Below are 14256 nucleotides of genomic sequence, written 5' to 3' on the forward strand. Positions count from 1 at the left end.
ATTTCCATGTAGTTACAGAGCTTCCATAACTAATTGTGCCTGTTAACACTAGAAGTGCTAACCATCATATTCATACCTCCTAATAAAGTCTAACTGATGGCAGATAAGGGTAGAGAGTCACCTCCCCATGGAAACTGCTGGTTTCAGGGTAGAAAGTTAAGACATAAAGGTGATCTTACATCACCTGCTTATTCATGGGTTACATTCAGGATGTTTAATTATAACAGGGAGGACCTGGGGAGATGTGGCTGCACTGTTTTAGAGCTCCAGAAGCTACCATTTTCCTTGTTGAAAAACATGAATGTGATCACATTATAGATATAATTTTGTATCACTTTTACTTACTATATTTCTAGTCTCTGTTGAAAACAAAACTCTTTGCAAGTGCAATTCTCTTAAACTATATAATTCCATACTAAGTGGTCAGAACATGATTTGAATAATACATGTATGTTTAGAATGTTTGTGCCTTAAAGATTTTCTGTATTTAGGATTATCACCTTAGAGTCCCAAGAGTAGAATTATGTATTTTACTATCAATATGCAAGAGGGCCTTTTGAATTCTTGCTGACTAAGGGATCTCAACATCGTCTGAGACATGAGTCAGTTTGATGGATTAAAGTAGCAGTATATAGAAAAAATCATATTAAGTGAAGTAAGCCAGACTCAAAGGAACTTAGGCTCAATGGTTTCCCTCATTTGTCATAATCAGTAGAAACCTTGGGTCTTCTAGCAGAGATTTGCAATAGAGCAAAACCTTGATACATAAGGCCATATAGTATGAAGCTAATTGAAAGGACCTCCAGGATATTGAAACAAAAGCCATATAATGAATGATTGTTGTCCTTAATGTACTATGTTATCTCTCATCTCTTTTGCTTTCCCTTGGTTATATCATATTGTTACAGTATCTCACTGTGTTATCTGATATATTGGATACATTTGTATTTGGTTATTTGAAATTGGATAGGGAAGGGGGGCAAACCAAGATGTGGGGTTGGGGGGAGGGTAATGGGGACCAAGATATGTGAAAGGGTATCAATGTATGTGAATTAATGCACCTTCTATCTGGCAAATATCATGTAACCCTTTTATTAATTACAATAAAAATTTTAAAAAAGTACCAGTCTAGATGTCCTGCAATTGATGAATAAATAAAGAAAATGTGGTACATGCACACACAGAGTGTTACTCATCCATAAAGAAGAATGAAATTTTATCATATGTAGGAAAATGGAAATCATCATGTTAAAAAATTAAGTCAGATTCAAAAGGACAAAGGCCACTTTGAATTTCCTCATATGTAGAATCATGTACTATAAACACATATTAATACATATATTATATATCCATGTAGATATAATACAATTCCAACTGTGCAAAATTTGGGGACTTGTAGGGGAGGGAGAGAGGATAAGAGAGCAATATTGGATAGTAATATGAAAATACCTTATGTTTCTATATAAAGGTGGCTTAAGGAAACTCACTGGAAGCTGTTAAATAATAGAAGGGCAAGCAGGACTTGGAAAGAGTAATAGAGGCTTTCGTTTGAACAATGCATAATACATGCATATATGAAGTAGCATGAGAAAATTTATTTGCACAATTAATATGCGCTAAAGAAAATTAATGATAAAAATGTTTCACAAGCTCTGTTGGGAGGCGCGTACCAGCGAGACATGGGGAGGGCCAGTAGGTAAAAACTTCATGTGCATATATAGAAAGAACAACAGAATCTGGTCAAATTATTTTAAGAAGGGAGAAAGAGGATAAAAGAAGAGTGATGGAATGAATTTAATTAGGGTACATGGCGTGCATGCACAGGAATATCCCAATAAAATCCTTTGTACAAACAATATATGCTAGTAAAAATGCAAAAAGAAAAAAATACTGTTGGACACCATTGGTTCATATCTGGAATCCTAGCTACGCAGGAGATTGCAGTTCAAAGCCAGGCTTGACAGAAAAGTTCACAAGGGTCCATCTCCAAAATAACTAGCAAAAAGCTGATCTGGAGACATAGCTCTAGTGGTAAGGCATCAGCTAAGCAACCAAGCCAGTCAAGTGCAAGGAACCCTCAGAAAAGAAAAACCACATTGTAATTTGTCCTAGTGTCTTTGTGTTGTTCTCCTTCTATAAATTAGCTATGTATTTTCTTGGTGTTCATCCTCAGGAACATAATACACTTTTGGAATGGCTTTCCTAGGACAAGGATCTGACTCAATATGTACAGTAGATTTCAGAAGCAAAAAAGACACAATTCAACATCACAGATCTTTACAGATGCTAAATAAATATTTTAATACCTATTTAGCTACATAAATACCACGTGCCTAACAGGAAAACACCTGCCAATTAAATAAAGGCATCAGATAATGATAAATCACCTGAAGCACTTCAGACTTTTGGATATCTCGTGACCTTGAAAATTACATCATTTGAAATAAATAAACATTTCCTGATTCTTACCTGAAGCAAAACAATATTGTCACCTTCAAAAGTTACCAATACATCTGTGTCACACTTTAGGCCTGAGATTCGGTTTTCCATCATGTAACCCTATTGCAAAAGAAAAGATAGAATAAAAACCACAATTTAAAGTTGCAATCTCATTATTATACATGGCTAATATTTTCTTTGAAATAAAATATATAGAAAGTGAAAAGGAATAAAATAGCCGTAAATCTCTAAATCATCACTGTAAGTTTTTGGCTCATTACATCAATCTTTGGATCACAAATACTAATTCAATGTTGCCTTGATTAGCAATAAAATATTTATTAAAATACTTTAGAAAAATACATCATTCTTATTTTTAAGTATTTTATATCACATTTTGGCTGGGAATATAGCTCAGTGAAAATGTGTCTGACTAGCATCTGTTAGGTCCTGACTTTGATCCACAGTACTCTCAAAAATAAAAATAATCATAAAAATTTTAACAAAAATTATAAATTGATTCTCTTCTTTTCTTTCCTGCAAGTCCTGAGATTTGAACTCAGGGTCTAGGCACTGTCCTTGAGCTTTCTTAAGACTAGTGTTCTACCTCTTGAGCCACAGCACCACTTCCAGTCTTTTCTGTATATATGGTACCAAGGAATCAAACCCAGTGCTTTGTGAATGCTGGGTGAGCATTCTATCACTAGGCCATACTCCTTGCCCTCTCCAACTCTTTTCTAAAAGTTATTAATTCTAGCACACATCAAGGTACTAGTGATAACACTTTTTGTTGAGGAGTTAATATATGACCCCCATCCTATGCAAGACCCATATACAATCTTGTAAGTTGGAAAATAAATGTATGACAATTCTTGGATGGCAACAAAAGTATCTTAATTGCCATTGAACATCTTAAATTCATAATTTGGACTAGTCCCCCTTTCTCCTCATCTTCTTCATCTTGTCCTTTCTCCTTTCTCCTCCTCCCTGACATCTATTGTAGTAACAGTAGTCTTCAACTTATTTTCAAAATGTTGACTATTTCCTCTTATAAACTAAAACATCAGCTCAAAAGAACCTGGGTTCTGGAACAGGCAAAACATGAAGGAAACACAGCTATTCTCTGGTCTCAGGTCCAAATTCTTCCAAGTCCTATCTTCTTTTTTTCCATTCCTGGGACTTGAACTCAGGGACTGAGTACTGGCCTTGGGCTTTTTCAATGCTAGAGCTCTACCACTTAAGCCATAGTACCACATCGGCCTTTTCTATGTATGTGGTACCGAGGAATCAAACCTGGGCTTTCGTACATGCTAGGCAAGCACTCTACCACTAGGCTAAACTCCTGACACCCAAGGCCTCTTTTCTTTGCCAGCTCATTGTTCTTCCTATGGAATCACTGAACTCTTTCCCAGTGTCCAAATCTGCTTCCACAAATCATTCTAGCCCATCAGTTATCTCAGAGGCGACTGTCCAGTGTTTCCCCTGTCATATTTGTAGTTAACATATTAGCTCTGAACAAAAATGACATTTTGTTTGTTAAACTTGTCATTTAAAATATGATGTAAAAATCAACATTAATAAATTCTTTAATAAAAAAGTCAAAGACAAAAAAATGACATTTCTTTTTGTCAACTTTTTTCCATATATTTTTTATTGTAATTAATAGAAGGGTTACATTATATTCACCAGATAGAAGGTGCATTACTTCACATACATTGATACCCTTTCTCATGTCTTGGTCCCCATTTCCCTCCCCCCTCATCTTGTTTTCCCCCGTTCCCTATCTGTTTTCAAATAACCAATCAAGCATATATCCAATATATCAGACAACAAGGTGAAATACTGTAAAAATATAAGATAACCAAGGGATAGCAAAAGAGATGAAAGATAGTATAGTACAGTAAGGACAACAATCATTCATTATATGGCTTTTGTTTCTATATCCTAGAGGTCCTTCCATTTAGCACCTTACTATATGGCCTTACGTATCTAGGTTTTTGTTCTATTGTAAATCTCTGCTAGGAGAGCCCAAGGTTTCTACTGATCATGACAAATGAGCGAAACCATTGAGCCTATGTTCCTTTGAGTCTGGCTTATTTCACTTAAAATGATTTTCTCTAAGTCTTTCCATTTCCTTACAAATGAGGTGATGTCGTTCTTTCTGACAGCAGAAAGAATTCCACAGTGTATAAATACCACATCTTGTTGATCCACTCATCGACTGAGGGGCATCTGGGTTGGTTCCATATCTTAGCTATGGTAAATAGTGCTGCAATGAACATCGTTGTGCTAGGAATTAACTTAACTAAGAATGTAAAGGAACTTTTTGATGAAAACTTTAAAACCCTGGAAAAGGAAACTAAAACAGAACTGAGGAAATGGAAAAACCTCCCATGCTCCTGGATGGGAAGAATCAACATCGTGAAAATGACAATCTTGCCAAGGGCTATCTACAAATTCAACGCAATACCCATCAATATCTCAATGTCATTCTTTAAAGAAATAGAAGAAGAGGCAATCCAAAATTTCATATGGAATAATAAAACACCCCATATAGTAAAAACAATTCTTAGCAGAAAGAACAGCTCAGGAGGAATTTCAATACCAAACTTTAGACTCTATTACAGAGCTGTAGCGACCAAAACAGCTTGGTACTGGCACACGAACAGGCCTGAAGACCAATGGAATAGAACTGAGGACCCAAATATTAAACCACAGACCTATGGCCACCTCATAGTTGATAAGGGAGCTAAAAGAAATAGAATGGAAGAAAGACAGCCTCTTCAACAAGTGGTGCTGGCAGAACTGGTTAAGCACCTGCAGAAAACTAAAGTTGGATCCTTCTTTGTCACCCTGCACCAGGATTAACTCCAAATGGATCAAAGACCTCGAGGTAAAAGCAGATACACTGAAAACTTTACAAGAAGGAATAGGAGATACACTAGGTCTCTTTGGCACAGGTCAAAACTTTCTTAATAAGGACCAAAAAACACAACAAATCAGAAAAAGTCTGGATAAGTGGGGCTGCATTAAACTGCAGAGCTTCTGTATGGCAAAGGACATAGCTAGCAAATTAACTAGAAAGCCTACAGAGTGGGAGAAGATCTTCACTAACCATACAACTGACAAAGGCCTCATATCTAAAATATATCAACAGCTCAAAAAATAGACACATGAAGAAATGCTTGACATCTCTGGCCATAAAAGAAATGCAAATCAAAACAACTCTAAGATTCCACCTCACTCCAGTTAGAATGGCCAGGATCAAGAAATCTAATAACAACAGATTCTGGAGGGGATGTGGCCAGGAGGGATCACTACTACACTGTTGGTGGGAGTGCAAACTCATTCAACCACTATGGAAAACAGTATGGCAGTTCCTCAAAAGACTAAACATAGAGCTCCCCTATGACCCACCAATTCCACTACCCAATCGTCCAGAAACAAGGACATACTAAATCTTGTCAACTTTTTAAGGCTTGAGGGACAGGTGGGCAAAGAGCAGTCATACACCTGAACCTCCAGGGACCCATAATGCCTAGGGAACCTGATTTATTTCAGGACACACCCTCGGAACTTCTGGGATCCTGCTGCTGTTGAGCCCCAAAAACCTGAGTATTGTGAGTATTATCCCTGCTCCTTATTGGGAAAACAACCAGGTTGTTTTAAAGATGCAGCCATCCTCTCTTTTCCCATCAAGCCTGGGTAGTGACATCAAACTGAAGTTGATAGAAGCAGAAGCATCTTCTCAGGCCCATCAGAATCCTAAGTTATCCCTGTTTATGGATGAATAAATCAGTAGATTTCCCAACTTAGAGATATCTGTGTCTCTACATCCCATCCCACAATCACAAGATGAATCCCACCTGTCTCAAAGACAAATAGCCTGAACTCAAGTTCTGATTGAACCCACTCAGGCTTCATGTCCCCTCATCCCAAGGCCACAATGTTTTTCACTGTCATTATTCTGATTCTACCTTACACAATGAGTGCTCATTAAGAGCTGGAAACTGTGCTCAGAGCTTCACAGAAAGTTCAGTTACTTCATTTTATTCACCTCTCCTCACAGCTGCCCTGTGAGGTAGCATTCCTCCCATTTTGTGGATAAAGAAAGTAGGGGCTTGGGGACTTCGTGAATGGTCTAGAATCATCTCAGGCTCTGAACTCCATTGTTTCTATGCTGAGAAAAATTACAACTGCTGTTAACACCGCTGCTACCACAATCATATATATATATGAATATAATATTGAAGAAACAAAGTCCTTTTTCTGAGAATTTTGGAGGAAAGGGACAGGTTCTTGTTCTCTGATGTGGTCTTGGAAATCAGATAATCAGGGACTTCAAATATCCGAAAGGGGAATGGGGAGGAATCTCACTAAAATACAGTTGAACCAGTAAATAGATACCAACATCTCTATGAATGGGATCCAAAATTGTTAGGAGACAAATGATTACAAGCAGTTTGTATATATGTCTATCATTTTTTAATTAAAATGAACTTTTTATGTTACTAACAATAAATAGAAACTGTACTTGTACTTAAGAATAAAAACGAAAATGGAGCAAATCAAAAGGAAAAAAAAATGAAGGCTGGCATGATGGTCCACGCCTCTTATACTCTCCAGGCTGAAACAAGAGGATCACAAGATTGAGCCTAGTGTGTCACATAGTGATACTCTGTCTTAAAAGGAAGGAGGAAGATGAGAGGAGAAGGAGAAGGAGAAGAAGAGGTTGAGAAGGGCTATATATGACAAATCGATTGGTAACACCATGCTAAACAGGGGAAAACTGAAACTATTTCCTTTGAACCCAGAAACAGAAAAAAAAATGAAACTTTTTCAGTATAGTATTTTGAATTTCTAGTCACAGCAATAAGATAAGAAAAACAATGAAAGGAATACCAAAAAAACGAAGATGTCAAATTAGCCCTATTTGCAGATAATATGGTATGATCCCATACATAGAAGACTCTAACCATGCCGTCAAAAACTCTTAGATCTGAAAAACACTTTTGTCAAAGTCAACATACAAAATATCAGTACCTTTCTTTTTTTTTTTTTTTTGCCAGTCCTGGGCTTGAGCTCAGGGTCTGAACACTGTCCTTGGGCTTTCTCAAGGCTAGAGCTCTGCCACTTGAGCCTCAGCACCACTTCTGGCTTTTTTCTTTGTATGTGGTACCGAGGAATCGAACCCGGGTCTTCATGCATGCTAGGCAAGCACTTTAACCACTAGGCCAAACTCCCGGCCCTATCAGTACCTTTCTATATGCCAACAATGAAGAAGCTCATGAAGACATCAGAAAATCAGAAATAGTGAACTCTCACAATAAGCTAAAGAAAAAAAAATCTTACGTGTTGCGAATAGAGGTTTATTTCAGTTGATAGAGCCCTAAATTCAAGCCCCATTATTGCAAATAAACAAACAACAGGAAAATAAATGATGAAAAATATAGACTCTCCATGTTCACCGATTGGCAGAATTTCTACTGCTGAAAGCAATCTATGAATTCAATGGAATCCCCAACAAAAATTTCAATGTCACTCTTCACAGAAATAGAAAAATAAATTTTAAAATTTATGTAGAAACATAAATCCTGAGCCAAAGCAATCCTAAGACAAATGAACAATTCTGGAGGTATCACAATACCTGACCTTCAATGACTACAAAGACACGATTCTAGCATAAAAACAGACATGTAGAGTAATGGGCTGTCTAGAAGACTCAAAAATAAACCTATAAATACCATCACTTTTATGTAATAAAGGTACCAGAAACAAACACTGAAGGAAAGTCAGCCTCTTAACCAAATAATCCTGGGAAAACTGGCTCTCTACATGCAAAAGTCCAAAACTAGACTAATCTCTCATCTTGTACCAATACTAATTCAAAATGGATCAATAATCATAAGGCTAGACTCTGACTTTGAAACTATTACAGGAAAACACCTGAAGATGTAGGTATAGATGCAGCTGTCTTGAACAGGACTCCAATTGCTCGGGAAATAAGGTGAAGATTGGTTTATAGTTAATGTAATCCTTTACATTAACTTAGAAAGCATCTGTCTATCAAAGGAAACCATTACAAAAATGAAAACATAGCCTTTGCAATGTATTCAGCAGACAAAGAATTAATATCTAGAATGTAGGAAAAATTAAACAAAAGAATGACCAATTAAGACACGAGGAAATAAACAATTCTCAAAAGAAGCTCAAAGGGCTAATAAATACAGGAAGAAATGTTCAACATCTTTAGCCATAGAGGAAATGCAAATCAGAACATTAAAATTCCATCTCATGCCCAGTGCCCGTGGCTCATGCTTGTAAACACTAGCTGCTCGGGAGGCTGAGATCTGAATGAGGATCCTGATTCAAACCCAGCCCACGCACAAAAGTCTGTGAGACTCTTACTTCCAAATAACCACCAGAAAACCAGAAGTGGTGTTGTGGCTCAAGCAATAGACAATACCCAAGCAGAGTTCAAGCCCCACAACCAAAAAAAAATTACATCTCGCCCTAGTCAGAACAATCATCACTAAGAAAATAAACAATAACGAATGCTGGCTAAAATCCAGAGGGATAAGAACTCTTATACATTGTTGGTAAGAACACAAATCAGTGCAACTGATATGAAAATCAATGTGGAAAATTCCTCAAGAACTAAAAATAGAGTTACCAGATGACTATCCTGTAGGAATGTAAGTCAACATACAATAGCAGTATCTGAATATTTACATTTATTGTAGCACTATGCACAATAGCCAAACGATATAATCAGCCTACAAGCCCAACAAAACGTGGCATATATATACAACAGGGTACTATTCAACCATAAATAAGAATAGAAAAATGGATGGAACAAAGCAAGAGACAATCCAAGCTCAGAAAACAAATGATCATTTTCACACTAAGTAGAATGCACACCTAGACAAAATATGACTAGAATTTTTATAAAGGGGGTTCCATCGTTGGAGATAACAAAACAAGATAGTGTGGTGGATGAATACAGAGTACATGCAATGTATGTATGAAGATATTGTAAAGGACCCAGTAAACCTGTGAAATATAGGTGAATTGAAGGAGAAGGGTAAGAGAGACAGAGGGAATGAATTTGGTCAAGGTACATTATATTCACATATGAAAATATCTCAATTAACCCCCCTTGTATGATAAATATATGCAAATACTAAAAAAAAGAAGGAAAAAGAAGAAAGGTGCTTGTAACCTTAGCTACTCAGAAGGCTGAAATCTGAGGACTGCAGTTCAAAGCCAGCTCAAGCAGGAAAGTCTGTGAGACTCATCTCCAATAAACAAACAAAAAAAAGCTGCAAGTGGAGCTGTGGCTCAAGTGGTAGAGCACAAGCCTTGAGTAAAAAGACTTAGAGACAGTGCCCTGAGTTCAAGCCCCAGGACGCAGGTAGGTGTACACACACACACACACACACACACACACACACACACACACACACACACGGGGGGGGGGGCTGGAAAGGAAGTTTAGGTTCAGTGGGGTTTACCACTTTGTCTTGTCCACGCTGGTCTTGTCTACTTCCCCAGGCTTCTGCAGGGCTACTTCCTTTGTCTGGAATGCTTCCTGGAGCTATGTTTCAGACTCTCCTGCTCTTTATTCTAGTTTCTAGTCAGAAATTCCCACCCTCACTCTTCCATTTAAAAACAGCTTCAAGGGAAGCTTCATGTTTTTCCCCTCAACCCTTAAGTTTTAGACTGTCAAATCAGCCTCATTCACCTTCCACAGAGCCCAGGCTGGCAAGTCTAGATTCTTTTTTGTTGTTGGTGGTGATGGGACTTGAACTCTGGGCCTGGGCATTGTCACTGAGCTCTTCAGCTCAAGGCTACTGCCCTACACCTTGAGCCACAACACCACTTCTGGTTTTCTGGTGGTTAATGGGAGATAAGAGTTCATGGACTTTTGTGCCCTGGCTGGCTTTGAACCATGGTCCTCAGATCTCAGCCTCCCGAGTAGCTAGGATTTCAGGCGTGAGCCACTGCGCCTGGCTAAGTCTCCAGATTTCTGATCCTACTCTCCTCCTATCACAACCTCTTCTCATGCCACCCTTGACATTCCGCCTGATTCCGAAGTCCTGGTCTTCCTCTGCCATTGGCCATGGACTCTGTGTTATACTGTGTCCACTGCTTGTGAATGGGTGATTCCATCAGAGTGTCAACAGCCTGGCCCTTCAGTTTCCACAGGCCCTTGTTCTGTGGGCTCCGCCATGAACTAACCCAATCTATGCTTGCCGCCACACCTCTCATCCTTCATGGCTCTGCTGAGCATCCTGCCTTGCCATCTTCCTGCAGAGAACAGCGCCTGTGGTACTGAGATCAATGATTCTGGTTTCATTTCATTTCATCACTCACATACAATCTCTCTCTCTCCCTCTCTCTCTCTCTCTCTCTCTCTCTCTCTCTCTCTCTCGCTCTCTCGCTCTCTCGCTCTCTCGCTCTCTCGCTCTTTCCTTTCCTGTCTCCTTTTACTCCTTCTCACTTCTCATTCCTTTAGCTTCCCCCATTCTTGTTTTGCATATCTCTCTTTGCTTTTCTCTCTCTTCTTTCTATTTCCCACTTCTCCCCTTTCTCCATTCCTCTTTAGTTATTGCTCTTTTCTCACTTCCTGAATCTTGTTCCCCTTCCAACCCCCCTCATATTTTTCACTTCTTTATTTTGCTTCCCCTTTCTCGTTTCTCACTTCCATTATCTTATTCCTCTTTCTTTTGCCTATTTCCTTTAAAAAATTAAACATGTATAACATGATTTTCTATCCTTATACATAGTGAAATTGTTATACTAGCTAAGTCTTTAAGAAATGCATTGGGGCCGGGAGTTTGGCCTTGTGGTAGAGTGTTTGCCTTGCATTCAGGAAGGCTTGGCTTCCATTCCTCAGTACCATATACAAAGAAAAAGCCAGAAATGATGCTGTGGCTCAAGTGGTTGAGTGCTAGCCTTGAGAAAGCCCAAGGACAGTATTCAGGCCCTGAGTTCAAGCCCCAGAACTGGCAAAAACAGGAAGGAAGGAAGGAAGGAAGGAAAATGCATTACCTCACATAAGTGCAGGGAGAACACACAACATAACATCTCTCTTTACATTTTCCAAGATCATCATTATATTATTATTAACTAATCTCGTCAAATACAGTCTTTCCAGTTTAGCTGTAATTTTGTATCCTTGGACCAGGATTTTGCCATACCCTTTCTTCAGTGACCATCACCTCCACTACACCAATTCTCATTCTATGAGGTCAACTTTTATATCTTTCCGTACCTGGATTTCTTTCTTTTTTCCTCATTTTTTATTGTAATTAACAGAAGGGTTACTTTATGTTCACCAGATAGAAGGTGCATTACTTCACATACATTGATACCCTTTCTCATGTCTTGGTCCCCATATCCCTCCTCCCACCTCTGCCTCTCATCTTGTTTTCCCCCCTTCCCTATCCGACTTCAAATAACCAAATATGCATATACCCAATATATCAAATAACAAGGTGAAATACTGTAACAATATGAGATAACCAAAGGACAGCAAAAGAGATAATATAGTACATTAAGGACAACAATCACTCATTATATGGCTTTTGTCTCTATATCCTGGAGGTCCTTACATTTAGTGTCATACTATATGGCCTTATGTATCTAGGTTTTGTTTTATTGTAAATCTCTCCTGGGAGAGCTCAGGGTTTCTACTGATTATGACAAATGAGGGAAACCATTGAGTCTATGTTCCTTTGAGTCTGGCTTACTTCACTTAATATGATTTTTTTCTAAGTCTTTCCATTTCCTTACAAATAGGGTGATGTCATTCTTTCTGACAGCAGCATAGAATTCCATTGTGTATAAATACCACATCTTGTTGATCCACTCATCAACTGAGGGGCATCTGGCTTGGTTCCATATCTTAGCTATGGTAAATAGTGCTGCAATGAACATTGTTGTGTTAGTGGATTTAGTATGTCCTTGTTTTCGGACGGGTAGTGGAATTGCTGGGTCATAGGGGAGCTCTATGTTTAGTCTCTTGAGGAACTGCCATACTGCTTTCCATAGTGGTTGAACAAGTTTGCACTCCCATCAACAGTGTAATAGTGATCCCTCCTGGCCACATCCCCTCCAGCATCTGTTGTTAGTAGATTTCTTGAGCCTGGATTTCTTTCCTTATTACCAATGTCCTCTGGCTCACAAATAACAGGATTTCATTCTTTTTCATGACTGAATACCACACACACACACACACACACACACACACACACACACACACACACACGTTTCCTTATCCACTCATCTGGTTGGCGTTGGACAAGTAGAGGGATTCCACGTCTGGTTTTGTGGTAACTGCCACTGGAACAGGATAAAGTGAGCATTGTATTTGTGGTTTTCACTGTCACTTCCATGATGATTAATGATATTTAGTATTAATTATTCATATGCTTGTCCATTGGCATAGCTTTTTTCCCAGTATTTCTAGTTAGGTTTTTGCCTATTCTTACTGAATATTTTTGTTAGGTTTATGGCTGTTTGTGTTTTCGCTATGAGTTGTTTTGAGTTCCTTATCTATTTTAGGTCTTTACTCTTGTCTAGAAGTATGGTTTGCAACTATTTTCTCTCATTAGGTTTGTTTCTCTTCACACAGTGTTTTCTCTGCTGTTCAGAAGCCTTTGGCTTAATGTAATCTCATTTGTCTCCATTTTGCTTTTGTTATCGGTGCTTTTCAGGTGTTATCTAAACAAATGCTCTTGCCTAGGTCCAACCTTTAAATTACTTCACCTATGTTTTCTCCCTGCAGTTTATAGTTTGGGATCTCACATTTAAGTCCCCATACATAGTTAAATTGAGTCTGATTTTATACTTTTGCATGTGGATACTCAATTTTCCCACTATATTAAACACTATGTTTTATCCAAGATGTTCTTAACACACTAATGAAATGTAAGTATGCTGATTCATTTCTTTCTCTTTTTATGTCAGTATCTTGCTGTTTTGGTGAATATAGATTTATAATCAAGTAATGGTTCTAGCTTAAATTTGTTTGATCAAAATTACTTTGGCTATTAAGGTACTTCTTACGGTTCTATATAGATCCTAGTATTGTTTTGTTTATTTGTACAAAACAATTTGTAGAAATTGTTTTGTGTGTGTGTGTGTGTATCATGGGGCTTGAACTACTGCCCTTGAGATGGTGCCCTACCCCTGAGCCATGGCCCCACTTTCTGTTTTCTAGTAATTAATTGGAGATAAGAGTCTCATGTTCTCCAGGATATAGAAACAAAAGCCATATAATGAGTGTTTGCTGTCCTTAATGTACTATGTTATCTCTCATCTCTTTTGCTGTCCCTTGGTTATCTCATATAGTTACAGTATTTTACCTTATTATCTGATATATTGTATATATGTTTATTTGTTTATTTGAAATAGGATAGGGAAAGGGGGAAAACAAGATGAGGGGTTACAGTTATAGTCGCCAGATAGAAGGTGCATTACTTCTCACACACTGATACCCCTTCTCATGTTTTTGTCCCCATTTCCCTCACCCTACCCCCTTCCCTCATTCCCCCCTCCTATTTCAAATAAACAAATAAACACACACATACATATATATATATATAATATACCAGGTAACAAAGTCAGATACTGTAACAATATGAGGTTAACCAAAGGGCAACACAAGAGAAGAGAAAAAAACAAAACAAAACATAGTACATTAAGAACAGCAGTCACTCAAAATTAAGCTCTTGTTTTCCTGTCTTAGAGGTCCATTAATTTGGCCTCATCCTATATAGCCTTATGTATCTGGGGTTTGAGCTATTGGAA

General features: G+C 38.1%; 1 protein-coding gene across 1 annotated transcript in view; it reads right to left on the minus strand.

Moving 5' to 3' along the window:
- Positions 1-14256, minus strand: part of Acoxl (acyl-CoA oxidase like) — a 332531-nt gene that overhangs the window by 101146 nt on the left and 217129 nt on the right. Inside the window, exon 13 of the mRNA XM_090336096.1 lies at positions 2470-2559. Within this exon, the coding sequence (XP_090192222.1) occupies positions 2470-2559 (90 nt within the window). The remainder of the gene's footprint in view (positions 1-2469; positions 2560-14256) is intronic.

Source organism: Megascapheus bottae, chromosome 7 (genome assembly GCF_031878675.1).
Source record: "Megascapheus bottae isolate mThoBot1 chromosome 7, mThoBot2.hap1, whole genome shotgun sequence".
Taxonomy (NCBI): Eukaryota; Metazoa; Chordata; class Mammalia; order Rodentia; family Geomyidae; genus Megascapheus; species Megascapheus bottae.